The sequence below is a fragment of the Brachyhypopomus gauderio genome, chromosome 2, assembly GCF_052324685.1.
Source record: "Brachyhypopomus gauderio isolate BG-103 chromosome 2, BGAUD_0.2, whole genome shotgun sequence".
NCBI classification, from domain to species: domain Eukaryota; kingdom Metazoa; phylum Chordata; class Actinopteri; order Gymnotiformes; family Hypopomidae; genus Brachyhypopomus; species Brachyhypopomus gauderio.
Genome location: NC_135212.1, coordinates 46223491 through 46240390, shown reverse-complemented (window position 1 = coordinate 46240390; position 16900 = coordinate 46223491). Strand labels below are relative to the sequence as shown.

General features: G+C 42.2%; 3 protein-coding genes across 3 annotated transcripts in view; all 3 read right to left on the bottom strand.

The window, feature by feature from the left end:
- Nucleotides 1–569: 569 nt before the first annotated feature.
- On the bottom strand, nucleotides 570–3385 carry ndufa4a (NDUFA4 mitochondrial complex associated a). The gene is made up of 4 exons (XM_076997008.1): nucleotides 3226–3385; nucleotides 2236–2324; nucleotides 1574–1634; nucleotides 570–849 (listed from the first exon to the last, which is right to left on the bottom strand). The coding sequence occupies exons 1-4, from the start codon at nucleotides 3265–3267 to the stop codon at nucleotides 793–795; spliced, it is 249 nt and encodes an 82-aa protein (XP_076853123.1). The 5' UTR covers nucleotides 3268–3385; the 3' UTR covers nucleotides 570–792.
- A 1465-nt stretch (nucleotides 3386–4850) lies between these two features.
- slc35b1 (solute carrier family 35 member B1) lies at nucleotides 4851–12389 on the bottom strand. The gene is made up of 10 exons (XM_076997007.1): nucleotides 11883–12389; nucleotides 10915–11018; nucleotides 10701–10831; nucleotides 10526–10556; nucleotides 10135–10295; nucleotides 9790–9916; nucleotides 9112–9218; nucleotides 6780–6933; nucleotides 5997–6072; nucleotides 4851–5934 (listed from the first exon to the last, which is right to left on the bottom strand). The coding sequence occupies exons 1-9, from the start codon at nucleotides 11996–11998 to the stop codon at nucleotides 6020–6022; spliced, it is 984 nt and encodes a 327-aa protein (XP_076853122.1). The 5' UTR covers nucleotides 11999–12389; the 3' UTR covers nucleotides 4851–5934; nucleotides 5997–6019.
- Nucleotides 12390–13734: 1345 nt separating this feature from the next.
- Nucleotides 13735–16900, bottom strand: part of fam117aa (family with sequence similarity 117 member Aa) — a 13852-nt gene continuing 10686 nt past the window's right edge. The window contains exons 8-9 of the mRNA XM_076997006.1: nucleotides 16555–16708; nucleotides 13735–15648 (exon numbers count right to left, since the gene is read on the bottom strand). Of these exons, the coding sequence (XP_076853121.1) occupies nucleotides 15381–15648; nucleotides 16555–16708 (422 nt within the window). The 3' untranslated portion in view covers nucleotides 13735–15380. The remainder of the gene's footprint in view (nucleotides 15649–16554; nucleotides 16709–16900) is intronic.

The window sequence follows — 16900 nt, the reverse complement described above, 5'->3', positions numbered from 1 at the left end:
ACTTGCAATTCTAAACATGCAACCTATCTTCTCCGAGGGTGTATCTTTCAAAAGTAACCTTGCCAACCCTTTGTGAGAAAAGAAAATGCTGAACCATTAAGTGACCAGCATGGCCCATCCTCACCAGGCTGTTAAAAGTTTTCAAGCTGCAGCGCTGGCCATCAGCCAGGACCTGTCAAAGTCCAGGCGCACGGCAGGACAGATGGGACGTGCGGAGGAACGGAAAGTCCGCCCCTCATTCACTCACTCACCGCGAGCTAAGAATACTACAGTACCTTCAACAGGGACTCCAGGCATTTCTGTAGCGGTCTCTTGGAAGACAGCCATTATTACACCACGCTTGGCTCCCTTTGAAAGGTTACGCTGGTGGGAGATATGGATGACAGTGCTAGAGCTAATTAGTTTAGAACGATGACTTTTCTGACTCTTGCTTTCAGGGACCAGCCTAACGGTACTCTTCAGAGAACCGGGACACCCCCCCCCCCCCCCCACAATTCAGCAGTTTCTTCCGTCTTTCCTTCTCACACAGACCATCACACTCAAACGACTGAAAACCATGACGATCTCTGTACAAGATAGATAAGTGTCCTTTATTGTACTGCTGCACATTAAAGAACAGAAGCACTGAGGCCATAGTCCAAATGTATTAAAAAGAGAATTGGCAAACAAGTAGAGACAAAATTGTGCGGTTTAGCCTCTCTGCTTGAGCTTGATGGGGGGGGGGGGGCAGTGAGATGGTGGATATCTTCTTCAGCTTCTCTTGGGTGCATTAGTGCTCAGCAGGCCGTGGCCTCAGAAGTCCGGACGGTCCTTCTTCAGTTTGCTGTAGTCCATCTTCACTGCGAAGAACTGAAGACAGAAATGGACACCACCACGATCACAGCTGATCATCGACTTAGAAAAACGGGCATGAAGCGGAGATGAAAAATGCAAAAATCTGAATTTAAATGACAACCAGCCACCTTAACAAGCTCTTTGGAAAATTCAATAAGTTCGAACCGTGTTTAAGTGTGTAACTTAACTCTGTATCAAATTCACATTAAGGAGACTGCTCGATTAGATTTGTGACTAGTAATGGAGTTTGCATAAAATGAGCTTATGTGGGGCTTAATGAATTAAACTCATTAAGATTGGAGATTAGGTTCTGATACGGCCATTCGCTCTCGCCAGAACTCTTAATTTGATCCCCTTAGGCAACATGGCAGCAGTGCAGAGCGTCGACGAGTCCCCCCACTCGACTGCTTCTGGGCGGAGCTACAAACACCCTGCACACCCTCCCCTCATCTCAGCAGTCACACACCAGCTTTCAAAACTAATGGAATCCTTAGCTTTTAGTTACAAACGCTTAACAGCAAAATCTCAAGACGCGAGCAGTTCTTTAATGGACGCATTTTTTTTTTAAGTTTGAGTAGTCACTGCTTATTGAGGATTCCTTAAAGAGATCCTAACAATCTTTGTGCAGAATTGATTATTTCACCTGTTTTGGGTGTTGAACTGTATACCTTAAGACCATAACCATGGTAGATCATATATGGTGGACAAACGAGCTCACTGGGTGGTGTGGTGTTCCTACCTTGTACTGGTCGTTGGGGCCCAGTTTGTTCCATGGCTCAGGATTGTTCTTTTTGTCCCAGCTGTAAATGATGGAGTGGAGGAGTGAATTGAAATGCCGTATATTGCAGAGGGAAAAAAAGGTTAAAAAACACTTTATAGGTCTTGCTAAATTATTTGCATCACTAGTGTTGTATACTATGAACACTTGTTTATCTCCATGAGAAACAAAAAAATAAATTTTCCTGATAAAACTAAATATATCCCATTAGAAAAAAGGCACATTTGGAAAAAAAGCAAAACAGCATCTCTGTGTCTTCAGCTACAAGGAAAAGCCAGTGCAGTCCAACACACTTGCCTCATTACATTACGATAAACGTGCAAAATTGATTAGACATTACAACTTATATGAACAAACGTTTACTTTAGCTCAGGCACGAGATGTCTGATGTCCCTTTAAAATAAAAGGTTAGTTTGTTCACATTCATCAATGAAAATATGAATCAGCTATATGATCTATATGAGCACTGGTCCCTCATGCATTTTGAGCCAGCAGATTAAAGACTTATACTGTACAAAGACCCTTTAACGCACTTAACAGTGTTTCCTTGAGGCAACAGGTACCTATAAACGAAAGCCAGATGTGTTGCGTTGATGTGTAGGAATTCGTCAGCATAGTCTTACCAGACTTCGGGGTTGCGCAGACCTAAGCGTGCCAGGTACGTGAGAGACATGGTACAGCCTCCACCGATGAAGACGAAGAGGGGGATCAACTGAGGAGACGGAAGAGACATTTTATACAAATCTGCAGCAACAAAAGTGCCCAGGTAATCAGACAAGTCAGTGGACCGTACTCTGATCGACCAAGCTGAAATGTTAAAATACCGTTTTGTTTTTTAAAGGCTCAACTTTACGTTACTGGTTACTCATTTGCAAACTTGATGTTTTGAGGTGTGTTAAGGAATTTTGTTGTAATGAGTCTTACAGTAGCAATTCACGATGACTTATACTTCGGCAATGTTCAGTTTAGCTCTCTTTTATCCAACTAAATGTGTGAAGAAAGCAAAAAGAGCAAAACTAAAACTAATGTGGCACAACTGTTGAGTTGCCCTTGAGGTCGTCCAGCAGGTCAGGTGACCGGGGCCTGTACTGGGTCGAGCGCTACGTGGCTACCTCACATTAACACGCATGTTTAAACACAACTTTAACTCATGTAACGTTTAACACACTTTGACGGCCTCATAAATGCGGTTTAAAACGTAAAAGGTTTATCGAATCAGAGTTTAACCGCCTTTATTTAGCCAAGGTAGCGGACCTGTCGTCGTTGGCATTTAGGGGTCGTGTCTAAAGTGACACAGTTCAACTCTTCGGTCACGGTAGCAAAGTGTCGCCCTCCTAGACGTACTTTTCTTTGTTCAACAACATTTCTCTTTAGACAAATGCTGGGACGAGGGCACGGGGTATTAAAATAACCGAAAATGTTTGCAAGTACAAAAATATATACATAAAATGACACAAAAGAGAAGCCAGCTAGCTGACTAGCTCCCTAGCTAGGCCACTAACTAGAGAGGACACCGTTGTTTAACTAGCTTGCTAACCACCTGCTACTCTCGATAAAAACTCAACCTTACAAAAAAGAAACAGTAATGTTGAATGTACGGAATAGTTACTTACAGCGGGATGGTTTTTAAGTTGTCGACCGACCGTTCCCAGCATGTTTGCAGGTCGAGGTTTTATTCTCCCAAAGCGCGTTAGAGTGAACACGTCGCTAACACGATTAGCGTTGGCCTCGCCGTCCCTGATTTATGAGCAGGGTTGCCAGGTCCTACAAAATATCCCGCACAAAGTCAGTGTAAAACCCGCCCTTCAGAAGCCTAAACTAGCCCAAAGCCCAAAGTTGTTGACGGGGGGGGAGTGTGTAAAATGGAAATAAATTAAGTATTATATCGCGATCGATTCTTAGTGTTGACTCCCGCAGTAGCCCAACTCAAAAGTAGCCCAAAAAAACCGCAACCCGCGACCCCAGTTTTTACCCGCGGCAGGATTTTCAAACAAGCCCAATTTGGCGTGAAAACCGCGAACCTGGCAACTCTGTTTATGAGACAGAAGCAGTTTTACACCACAAAAGTTCAGTTTGATCCAACTGAAAATAAAAGTGACTTATTTTCACGTTGTTAAAAGCACTTTGACACACGTTTAAGTTGTTTTCAAAAGGCCAGCCTTCGGATGCCCGGACCCTTAAATAAATTTTTTTAAAGTTCAGCCTGGATCGGCATGTTGGCTAACGGGACACAAGAGAAATGTTAAGATTTTTGTTGGTGAATGTTCTCCATGACTGACATGGAAGATCAGATTCTTATAACGACTCACTATGACATACACACCGTAATTGACTAAAGTAAACTCGTAATTTAAAAACGTAAACCTGTATGGTCTAGTTAAGTGGGCGATATGGACCGACCCCCATCTTCTCCACTCTGAACATAGGTAATAATGGACCTTATACTAAATAAACAACGTCCCACGTTTAATGTCCCACCCCATCATTTGTTATTATATTATTAATAATAAGGCATTATTTGTTCATATAGTAATGTTTTATGCCACATTTTGTAGAGTTAAAGGTTTTAAAACATTTATTGGTTTTGCAAAACTATTTATTTTAATTACTAGTGTGTGATAAGATGAAAAACAAGAAAAACATTTTTTTTAACAATTTCTGATAAAATGAAAAAAAAAACCCCCCATTAGAAAAAATACGATTATGTTGTTGACGTCACACATGAAATAGTTAAAATGATTACGCTTGAGAAAAGAAAACAGCTACAAAGAGAGAGAAGCATCTCCACGGAGACCCTTAGGGCAGGACGCTGAAGAGGCGAGTTGGGAAATGTAGTTTCGTTGCCCCGCCAGTCTTCCTCCGCTCCCTCTTTTAATCAGATTGTCTTCCCCGACACCCACTCGTGTTCGTTTCCATGCAATTTCATTTTCTGCCATGAATTGAACATTAACCTTTCTTTGTAGAGAGTTCTGGTTAAGCAGAAGCAAACAGCGATACTGCCAAGCTGTGTGAATACAAGCGTGGAGAAGATAGATCCCAGAAGGGACACTTGACCCGGTTTAACTCAATCCTGTGTTTTCAACAGACTCATATCAGATCGAGGAATCTGCAAAAGGCACCTGTGCTTATTGGATTTAGGGAAACATTGAATATTTATGTTTACCTACAAGATTACACCAGGGACCACAAAATGTTACGTAATGCGGTATAGGTGCAGAGAGAAGAAGCGTAAGCAGGATTAGTTCCCATCTAAGCTCTAACTTTAATTTCATGTGCTCGGCGTCTCTCTGGGCTGAGCTGAACATAATGCTTACATACAACAGCTGGTCAGAAGAAACTCTTGCCAGCATGACAGAGCTCCTCTTTTAATGCAACATCCATTACAGTTCTGGAATTGGTATTAAAAAATTAAAATAAAATACATACCAAAACTAATTATTTCAAAACATTTGTGCCTAAAAATGACAAGGACATTATTTTCTCAGACAGTAAACAAGTCACTCAACATGAATACAGATGTATGAAAAAATGGTGTCATGTCTTACATGAAACGTTTATGTTGCACACTCGAATGGATTTCATCAGGACTGTCGGGTGGATGGATGTACGTGAAGGCAGCCTGTCTGCACTCTGGACGTGGTTCTCATGCACAGAGGACTGGGTCACATTCAGTTGTAGGTCTCAGATGGAGTGTGTAAACACACACACCGACTTATACATACAAAAAAATATCATATGTGTTTTATAGATGAGGTTTCAAAGGCCTTTCCAAACATTAACTGAAGACACTTGACAGGAACTACAGATGAGGTATTTAACAGGACCCAAGGCAGAATGATGAAGAATGCTGGGAACTGCCTGTTTTTAATGTTAAATGACTGACCAACACTAGCTAGCTCACATGCATTTGTTAAGTGTGCAGTGCATTCTAATGATGCTCCCTTTCCTCTGGCTCTGGCCTCTCTGGGTAGTGTAGTTCAAAGCAGTAAAATCTGCCAGAGTATTTACAGTATTTTCACTACAAAACCCAAAATATTTTCAGTCCCTTAGCTTCCAGCCTTTGCTTTAAATTAAGATGTGGCCACCATGTCAGTGATTCATGAGTATGTGTGTGCTGGGCTGTTGTAGCACCTTTCCCTCCGCCTCCACCAGAACACAGGAATAACAGACTGATAAATCCATTATTCAGTGTTCATTAAGCACAGAAGGATAAATTAGCTGCTGATGGGAGTGGGGCACTGACAGAAATAGATGTTTCTTCGGTTTACTGTCCATGAGTTCAACACACACACACACACACACACACACACACACACACACACTCACACACACACACACACACTCACACACACTCACACACACACACACACACACACACACACACACACACACATCCCCTTTTAAACTTTAGTGCGTTGTCTTCTTGGGAGCCTTTCCAAACTTAGCATCCAGCCCCAGACCTGCAAAACAGAGAAGACAGATGCTGAGACACCATCCACTGACCAGCAGCTGAACGCAAGTGCCTCAGACCGCTGATCCAGGGTCCGTAGTATGATGGGCAAACCATGGCTAAACTACACTGCACCCCCCTAAACGAGGGCGCTCTCGCATCACATGAATAGATAATAGGGAGTTCGGTCTCCCTCCGGGAGTCTATGTAAAGGATTTGCAACTAAGACATTTTCTGACTACACACAAGGAATAAAGAAAATATTTTTTGGTTTTATAAATATTCTTTTTCCTCAGTTTCCTGTTTACATAGCCATTACTTTACTCTGGGGTGAATCTCCTTTGTAGTCATGCATGTTTAATATTTAAACTTCAATGTGAAGAATGTATAGAGAAGGCTGGAAAAAAAAGCAGGGAAATATATTGTAATATTTAAAGTAAATACATAAATTTATGTTTGGAGTGGAGGGGGGGGGGGGGGGGGGGACTAAATATGACCCTTTAATGCAGCCACCCATACACCTGCACATAATGGGATCATCACCACAGCTTGACCTCCAGCGTACAGATCAGAGGAGGCAGACATGTGGAAGTGAAGCGTGTGAGACAGCCCATGACTAAGCAACATGGACACAGACAGGGCGTCATTAGAACAGAAGACAGACAGAAGGGAGCGTGGCAGCAGAGGACGAGCCCGACCGGGCCGGCCCAAACTCACCCAGGAAGACCAGGACTGTGCCGAGCCACTGCACTGGACTGATGACATTCCCAAAGAGCAGGACCGAGCCCAGAATGGTGAAGAACTTCCGTGTTGTTGTGACGATAGAGCAGGTGAGAGGCCCGAAATACACAATCGTCATGAAGATGAAGGTCTGAGAGCAAATGGAAACGCAGACGTTGTTACTAGACTGAGCGTCACATCCACCATCATTCTAATAACTACTGTCATATTCTACACCAGCATGCTGGAATGATGTATGCATTGCTAGTGTGTCACACAATGCATGACCAATTAAGTGTGTGTGTGTGTGTGTGTGTGTATATATATATGAATGAAAATTGTTGAGCGCTGTGAACAAAAATTGTTGAGCGGGGGGGGGGGGGGGGGGGGGAGCTCGGAGCTGCATGATCCTAGTGCTAGATTTGTCGCTATTTGGATATTGTTTTTTTAACCGTTAAAAAGGGGGGACATGACTTCGTCGCTACTTAAATATTTGGTTTTAACTGTAAAAACTGGGGGGGACCAAAACCGGCTTTTGAAAAAGTGGGGGGGACATGTCCCCCCCGTCCCCCCCCAAAACTACGTCCGTGCATACTGGCTCCTCCTTAAATTAATTCTGAAGCACTTTGCTTGCACAGCTGATGAAGGACCAATGTCTGAAAAATCCTGTTTCTCTGGAAACTGTGTGTACTTCAGTACAAGAATATATATATATATATATATATATATATATATATATATATATATATATATATATATATATATATATATATATATATATATACACACACAGTGTTCTCAAGTCTCACACATTGAGCGTGTGACACACGCATTTGACCGTCTTCACACGCCACACTTCTGATTTCTCATGCCGAAAAAAAAAAATCTAGTTTATTATAAACGCTCAACATTATATTATGTTATATACGCTCAACAACTTAAACTCGCCACCGACTGCAGGTTCAAATCTTACCCTGACCTCAAGATCTCACTCTGAAATTAATTGTAAACTTGAGAGCCCTGTATATATATCATTAGCGAACCGTGACCATTAAACCTGGGCCCGCTCCCACCCCCCCCACCCCCCCCCCCCCCCGAAAAAAATAACTAATTAACTGCTATAAATAAATAAAAAATATTTGAGACGACAGTACAGCTTTAGAGACGCAATAAACAATAATATCTGTACTAGATAACTTCTTAAGCATAATAAGGTTCCAACAAAATAAGGTTCACAGCTCCGTGTTCCTCGGGAGCGGAATATGTAAACAACGCGCACGAGGACATCAAAGGAATGAATCGAAACTAGCTAGCGGTGGTACGCTAATGACAGCTAGCGTCGTCACAGCGGGCGGAAATTATCATACAGTTAATCCCGCCCACTAAGAGGGAAGATATGATTGGTCAATTTTGCTGTCATTTGAAACTGGTATTGATTTATAACGCTGATTTATAACTGCCAGGCCCTCTGTAAACGAACAGGGGGCATCACAGTCCTGATAGGGGGAGACACAGGCTCACAGGCTTCCACTTAACCCCTCACCTTCCAACACAGATTGAATAGACACGGTTGAATAATTTATTTGCTTATATTTTTGTAATTGTTTAGATGTTGATTGTCAAACTGTAAGTAGATTAAAAAATTTTTGATAAATTGTATTATATATATTTATGTTTTAAGAATATTTTAGGCCATCTGAGAGGGCGTAGAGGGCCCTGACGGTTCCCCACTGCCCCACTGATTATATATATATATATATATATATATATATATATATATATATATATATATATATATATATATATATATATATATATATATATATATATATATAACTCAAAATTAATGTATTACAAATATATATATATATATAATGTGTGTATGTGTAGAAATATAGGAATAGGAATATTTGAAAATATGAAATATACATATATATATATATATATATATATTTGTAATACATTAATTTTGAGTATTTATTGGAGGAAAAAATATAATGATAATACTTTGATCATTATAGAATATCATTATATTTGAAATATTACAAATAAGGTTAGCCTACTGGCATATTTTTTTATCTTTTAGCTTACAGGTTTTACAATTGTTCATTCCTTTCTACCTGAATTACAAATACCATATATAAAATCCATTTCACTTAAGTACTGTGTCATTCATTTTGAGACATTTGTCAAATATGAATTGGCGATATGTCATAATACATTTTTTGGTATACGTTTCCCAATCTCTCTGCATTAAGGGGAAATAAGGAGACGGAGATAGAAAAAGACAGAGATGAAAGAGACGGGAGGCCAAAGCGGCCCGGCGTACCTGTCCCAGAGCACTGGTGAACCCGAAGAGCAGGATGTTGTAGATTACAGCGGGGAACCGTTCAGCAAAGCTCAGGAACTCCCACACCTCACCTGTCCACAGCACACCTGGAGGAGGACAAGGGCGGCACACACTAGTCAAGGCTCGGCGGCTGTACGGACGGTACATCTGACAGAAGCGGGCCTTTATCCTCCTGGACAGCGTAAACAAACCTCGCCCGTCACCTTCATTAGTCAACACCGCTTCCTACTCTGGCTGCGTGCCAAGTCTTTTGTTTTTTAACAACTTTATTACAACAGGGACTGTCACAATGAGATTTCCGTCTCTTGTTTTCCTGGGAGTGGGTGATGAAATTAAAATGTGTGCAGTGAGTCTAAAGATTAAAAGCAGGAGTGCATGTGAACAGATGTCGAGCCAGTCGAGACTGACCAGCTGCGTCCAAATCCACACACAAGCTAGCGTGACACTGGAGAAATGGCGCCTCCTGTTGGGCAACACTACTAATGGCAGGCCAGTTGCTCGCCAAACATCTGCACGTCTGCTTTTTTCCTCCAGAACAACTCTTAAGCGTTGCATTTTCAATATCACGAAAACATTAGTTTGCAGTGTATGGAAACATGACACAGGAGGCACCAGTGTGTTAGTAATGCACCTCATGCAAGCTTGGTAGGGACGCACCTAGACCCAGCATCAACGTGGACCACAGGTTCACGTTCAGCATCATGTGATAGGCTCCTGTCTGATGCCGCCCCCTCATATAATCCTGTGCCACACCGGTCAGGCCATCCAGGGTCAGAGACACCAGCTGCACCCAAACACAACAACACATCATGCTCGAACGATTGCAAAATCAAAAACAGTGGCCAGATGTGTCCTGATGTTTGCTGTGCCTCACGTCATAAACATGCTTTATAAACAGAAAGGACAGCAATACTCTCTTCAGAGATCTGAACAGTCACGGTCTCTTTTTCTTCTTTCAGGGCCAAATGAGAAAGCTGAGAGCGAAGAGTGTGTTAAACTAACCAGCAGCGTCTCGCCAAAGCCAAACACGTGGTCGTCAGAGGAGGTGGAGCCTTTGTTGGGTTTGTAGAGGAAGAGTGCCACCCCAGTGACGATAAGAAGCACACACAGATACTTAGCTATGGGGTACCTCTTCCTCAGTATGGTCACTCCCAGGATCATCACTGTGGAAACACAATCACATGGAGGTGAATACATGGAGCTGAATAAGCAGGAAGATGCAGTAATGTGAGACAGGGTGAGCAGTACTGCTGATAAATGCTCAGTAAAGGAGGCTTGTGGGAGCCCATCACTTAAAATAGTTTACTGACATAAAACCGTATTTTATATGAAACGAGACCTGTGTGCATGCAAGAATTTACACGTACAAAAGGTTGCAGGACAACGTTCTTACCTGGAATAGGTTTACATGATTTCCCCAATACCTGAAAAGAATAAAATAACAAATTGATGTTCCACATCTGAAAGTAACGGTACTGATACTGGACATCCAACTACAGTTCCCAAAGGTTGACCAGTATAATGGGGAAGAAGAGGGGGGGGGGGGGGGGTCAGGGGGGTGAATATACCTGTGTGGGGTAGTTAACATACTGCAGGGCAGAGTTGCTGGACACCATGGCACACACGTAGGTTATGGCACACACCACATAGAGCCAGCTCTGTGTGTGGTCCGGCCTGGGGCCCTCGAGAAAATGGACCACTGAGGAACAAAGGGGAGTTTGAGAACAGGTCCAGGGGTGTCGTTGTTCCCGGTGTGAACGGGGTCATGGGAAACGGACTCACGGATTCGAGCAAAGAGCGTGTTGATGATGCACTGGATGAAGACGAGAGTAGTGGCGTAGCGAAACTTCTCCTTCTGGTCCCCGTGGCCATAGTCACCACGTGTGCTAAGGGAGAACACAGGCATTATGTTGGCATGACACGTTAAGAGTTCTATGTGTAAAATGCTGCATTTTTCTATATTTCTACAACTTGTTTACCCCAAACCGTCAGAAAGGGATGATCGAGTGATTACAGCACAGCTGAGACCAAAGAAGGTGATGAACAAGGCAATATTATCTCACTAAGACAGACACTGACTGGAACACAATGAAAGTATAGACTACATGCTTTAGTCTTGTAAACAAAACTTTTCTTTTCTTTTTTTTTTGCTTGACTAGGCCAAAGACTATAGATGTCAAAAAGCTGGAGCTTATCTGTCAAAGTGAATCAGTGCAGAAAAAAGGAGCAGCTTCTTTTTTTAGTGATTTGTTTTGAATTTTACAGAGACTACCAAGAGTCCACCACTCAGGGGCATTTTAAGGGTTACTGCAAGAACAGTCAGTGGTGTGAACTGCAGAACTAGGGACAGCTGAAGACATGCACAGGAGAATAGCAGTTTTAAAGAGCACATTCACACCCAAAGAGTTTTCCCTCTAGACAGTGTGAGAATGGTGGACCTTCCCAGACATTAAGCATAAAAAAAAAAAAAAGTCACAATTTCCAAACCAGAGCCAGGGCGTTTGGCTACAAGGCCAGCTTGTTCAGGAGCTTAAGCTCTTGAAATAAGATCCTAGATGTCCCTCAAGGGCAGTGATCGAGAATATCTAACGTGTAGTGACCTCATTCAGCATAATGTAGGTTCGGTGGACAAAACAACGAAACATCTGTGCGAAAAACTAACATAAAAAGCTGTTTACACCATGTTATCTAATGACATGATTGATGAGTGTGTCCAGTGCAGGTGTAGGTGAGATCAGGCTGCCACTCACATGGTCTCCTGCAGTATTCCATAATAAAAGTAGCACACGAACACCCCGAGGAAACACACGACGAAGCGCAGCGTCTCGCCGTGCCACACGGACGCCCTCGACGCCGTCCTGCCCATGCCGTCGTCCAGCGGACCGGGTACGGACACACACACCGCTCCGCTGCCGGTACCGGTACCTCGCGAGCCCACGTCCCGCTCCACACTACCGGCGCTCGCGAGCCCGGAAATGGCGACGCGATTAAAAGTCCCCAACGGGTAACGGTGATGTTTGGTGACCGGGTGGGCTGTCGGCTCCTTCCTTCGGCTGTACAACGGTTAATTGGAATAAAATAAACAAACAAATAAAGGAAAAGGTCCAAGAATATAATTCAGAAGCCGAAAAATAAGGAACCGCCACAGGCGTCTAGAGCTCCGTCTGATGAACGGAGTCGGTCGGTTCTGTGTTTTGGTTCCTACGCGTCAGTGAGAGGGGATGAACGCAGGACCCCTTAGAGTCTGTCGACTATGCCTGCTCCTCTGTAAATGTCTGGGAGTGCCCGGTTAACCAGACACTGTACTTATCTAAACGTGTAATTATCCTGGAGTCGCTGGATTATTTCTACTCCACAACCACCGTGTTGTTTACTCGAATAATTTGGGGTTTTTTGGTTAGAATAATTTTCATGTGTTCGTGATTCGTGCGAGGCGGAATAAATTCAGCCCATTGAGTAACACAATAGAGGTTCGTTCATTCTTCCGTTGTTTATTTTTAAATAAGTCTACATAGGAACCATTTCGCGTATTTTTTCTTTTCAAAGAAAGGTTGTGGATTTCACTTTAATTAGTAGTTTTCATTTGGGCGTTTGACCAAGGCAACCATTCAAAAATCTAGCGGGCCTTTCCAAAGTAAACGCGCTTCAGTTGTTTACGTCTTTGTATGTGGAGAATTATGATTGGTCCAAATAAGCCAATAGTTCTGACTCTGTCGAATGAGAAGAACGGGATCGTCGAGGAGGCGTGTCGTCGAGTCCCAAAGCAAAACTACACGTGGCGGGCAAGCTCGGAACCCATTCAAATACGTGTTATAACGGGCATGCTGAATAACCATTCATAATTACATAGGCTAAAATGGATATAAATAAAATCTCATCAGCTCAGATAATTATAATTATTTTAACAAGTGATTAAGTTTTTTTTTAAAACTTTTATATAACCAAAAAAACAATGTATTGAATACAAACACATTAACAATGTTCAGCAGTGCAGTGCGGAGAGAGTCCCAAACGCACGTTTCCAGCTCATCAGTGGTGTCAATTCCAGGTTCAGAAAGTAAAGTCCTCACCAGGATTTTGCTCAAATTGCTAGATTTTCTAATTAGTGCAATCCTGGTAAAATGAGTGGAATCAATACAATCCAGGAAGCCTGAGCAAAATCCTGGTGAGGACTTTTACTTTCTGAACCTGGAATTGACACCTCTGATGCTCATCAATAAGACAGTAATGACATTAAAAGAAACTCTGGAAAATACGACATGTTATAAGAACCACAAAACATACAGATTCAAGACACTATTCAAAACTATGAACAAAACTCGCATAACCATTCAAATAACCGTTCCTTCAAACAGGGTATTGAATTCACCCAGGACATATGCTCTACTAGAATTGCTCTCCAAAGTTCTCTAGCTAAACTATCCTGAGCCTGGGATGCTAATCCAGGTTTGTTTAATGTGTTTTAGGCACAAGATGGCAGCCAAGTGTAAAACATGTCTGAAGAGTGTAAAGATTTTGTAACTACCACTATTACTCATGGTCTTTTGTTGCCGGGTGATGACACTGTACTTAATGCAATGAAACAAAATCACGCCATTAAGATATTAGCAACAAATGTTGTATTTTTCTTTCTTTTTTGCTGATCTCTACACAGCTTTTTTGTAAATCAGTGAGAACATTTCAAACAAGTCACACAAAAATATAAACCTAGATATAAACCTGCAAACCCAATCAAATCATCAGCATCAACGTACTAAATAAAAAATTCACATGTGAGTGGTACATGCCTGGAGTCTGAGCTACGCTATTAACATAGTAGAATGGCTACACTAATGTAGATACTTGCGCTGTAGACATACAACGTTTACACTCTAGTGTACATACTCGTATTAAATGCACAGACACCGCATTTTTGAAAATTCAGAAATTGCCTTTTCGTATCTAGAAAAGAGACACAAAAGCAAAAAAATATAATTCTTTCCAAATATAAAAAAATAAATGTAGCAAAATACACTGTGGGCACTGCATGTATAAAATAAGCAAACAGAAATCAGTGTTTTTTTTTAATGACCACATTTCATTTCAATTTCATCTAGTGAATTTTACCCAGAAACCTTTGCATGTGAAAACATGTAAGGCATTCAGAGCAACTAAAGTATAAAAACAAAAGTTGTCCCACTTAAAATCAAGGACATCCTGGATTTCTCTAAAACTCTCCCACAAGAAAATGTGAATAGTCAATTAAATACAGAAAACTCAATAAAATTGGTCACCTCCGTTCTTCCGTTGAACTGAACACAAACACAAGCACACACTGTACTGCACTGCACTGTCAGTATGTGCACATGAACTGAGAACTCAAGAACTACTGTGTCAAAACCCATTCTGAATAAAATAATCAATTCTGAGGAGTGGAACCAAAAAATTCCACTGCATGTAAAACCATTTTAGTGGATGAATTAAAGTCTCGTGGGGGGTGGTGGGGGTGGTGGGGGTGTTCATTTTTCTGCACTTTATCAAGTTTAAATAAGAAAAATAAAAATAAAATGCCCAAGCGCAAGAAAATGATCTAGATACTAGAGAAATCAGTATGTTTTACAGTGTGACATTAAATTAAGCACACAATTGAGCACACAAACAGTGTTGTCCTGGAGACCATCACAGCCATTTGAGCGCATGAGAGCTTTGGTCTCAAGCAACTGAGCACGTGGCATTGCTACAATGATCTCCGTCTGTATTGCTCAGGTGGGGCTCCAAAATCCGGAAAGCCAAACTAAGAGTGTCACAGTTCAAAGGGCAAAGGGCATTATCTCCGATCACAACAATGAGAGAATATTCACCAATACGTACGTTTGGCACATTCTCACGTCAAAAGAGAAACAACTTTTGAATATTATCCTAGTCTCATACACAAAAAAGGTCAGTTGTTCGTGTTGTTTTAAATGCGTGCAATGCGCGTTGTTTTAAAGGCCTCATGGGGTACGAGTCAAACTAGTTTGAGGAGTCATCCGGATCACAAAAAATAAAAAGACCTGTTGAGTATTTGTCCTGAGAGGGACAGGTGTCTTCCTGTACGTCTTTGGTGGGAGACTGTACTCGGTTTCTCCTGAAATGTTATCAAGTAAACACTTTGTCAGTGTCACAATGTGCCAACACTTGGTTCTTTGATGAGATCCAAAATTAAAAAAAACCCTCGGTCCATAAATGCTTGTCAGTTTTCCTTTGGTGTCTCATTTATCTCACTTTTTTTAAATGGACGAAGTTGTAGACTCTGGGAGTGGCCCACTCAGGTACCCGCTCACTGTATGCACGGTTGCCTGAGAGGGGGCGGAGCTTTGGCCCGAGCAGCCAGTGACGGGTGACACGGACAAGCCGCGAAACAGTAAGTCCATGGAAGGGAGGAGGGGCTTGAGCAAACTGACGGGGCAGAAGGCGGAGCCTCCATGAGGAGTGAAGTTGACTTTATTAGGGTCAGGGCAGGACAGCTGAACAGATGGATCACCATGGCAGGGAGAACTAGAAAGAGGGAAGTAAAAAAAAAAAAAACAAACTGAAGGTTATTATTGGAAGAATATGAATGTACACAAGTCTTACAGAAAGTAAAGTCTTACAGGAAGTACACTGTATATATAGTAAACATTTCATATACCATATTGTTTGTATATAGTTTGCACTCATGTGCAAACCACCACAGTCTCAACTACACACTGTGCAGATCCTTAGAGCTGTACGTCAGATAAACACTGATGGACCAACTGGTAGTGTCGGTTACTGGTCACGAGACTCAAACAACAATCGACCCGAACTAGCTCAGGAATAATACAAAACAGTTTGAGGATTGACCGTCAGAAGACGTATGGAACTTTTGGCAAAGATGTTAGCTGCTGAGAACGATATGTTCTTCTTCGTCGCTTGTTCACACATTCTGTTTTGGATGCTGCACCCAAGCGTACATGTTCACATTACGCTGACGTTTGCCAACCTCCATACCAACGTCTGCATGCGACACCCACACATGTTCGCACATACACAGATGCAGATCTTTGCACAAGTGTAAACCAGCCATGGAGGCTGTACAATGTTGAGTTTGTTAATCATCACTCTGGCCTCTTAAACACTGATATCACAGTCAGCTGTAATATGCAAATGAAACAAATATGCAAATCACAGCATTTTTTTAATAGTACATTACGAGCATCTTGACCAAGCTCAAACAATCTAAACAAATATTCTGGGAGTGTCACGACATTAGTGCATTCCAAATGAACAAACACGTGTAAATACCACAATACGCAACAATGTAAATACAATGGATTTGTGAACTCTTCGTACTCGTGTAATTTGAACAGGTACGGTTGTATGTTTTTTAACGTCCGTATGTAGCGGTGGGAGGGAGGCCGAGACGCCACACTACTCACTCACCAAGACTCCTCCCACACGCGCACCCTCTCACAGCCCTCTGGGGGCTCCCTCTGGAAGGCGTAGGTCTTATTGGGGCGGGGCGAGGAGGAGGGGGCGTCGGCCACATACAGAGGCGGAGACGGGGAGGGGTCCAGTGGCCTGTGCACAACTATATCTACCATGCACACACAGACACACACAGAGAGAGAGAGAGAGGTTTCTGATAATATACGGGCCCATACTTAATATTCACCAGGTCTTCATAGGAGTCTGCAGTGCACATTAAAGTATCAGAACTTTTCTACACAGCAGAGGTTCAAGAAATGTTAATTAAAATCTTCATAAAACACTTTTAACCAGTGTGGCA

Bases quoted from the DNA above. Each gene is read 5' to 3' on its own strand.
- slc35b1 (XM_076997007.1), bottom strand. From the start codon at position 11,998: ATGGGCAGGACGGCGTCGAGGGCGTCCGTGTGGCACGGCGAGACGCTG. The intron at 10,832-10,914 runs GTGAGTCCGTTT...TTTGTTCCTCAG, and splicing joins CACGCTCTTTGCTCGAATCC to TGGTCCATTTTCTCGAGGGC. The intron at 10,557-10,700 runs GTATATTCACCC...TATTCTTTTCAG, and splicing joins ATGTTAACTACCCCACACAG to GTATTGGGGAAATCATGTAA.
- ndufa4a (XM_076997008.1), bottom strand. From the start codon at position 3,267: ATGCTGGGAACGGTCGGTCGACAACTTAAAAACCATCCCGCT. The intron at 2,325-3,225 runs GTAAGTAACTAT...CCGTCTCCTCAG, and splicing joins AACTTAAAAACCATCCCGCT to TTGATCCCCCTCTTCGTCTT. The intron at 850-1,573 runs GTAGGAACACCA...TTCTGTCTTCAG, and splicing joins GCCCCAACGACCAGTACAAG to TTCTTCGCAGTGAAGATGGA.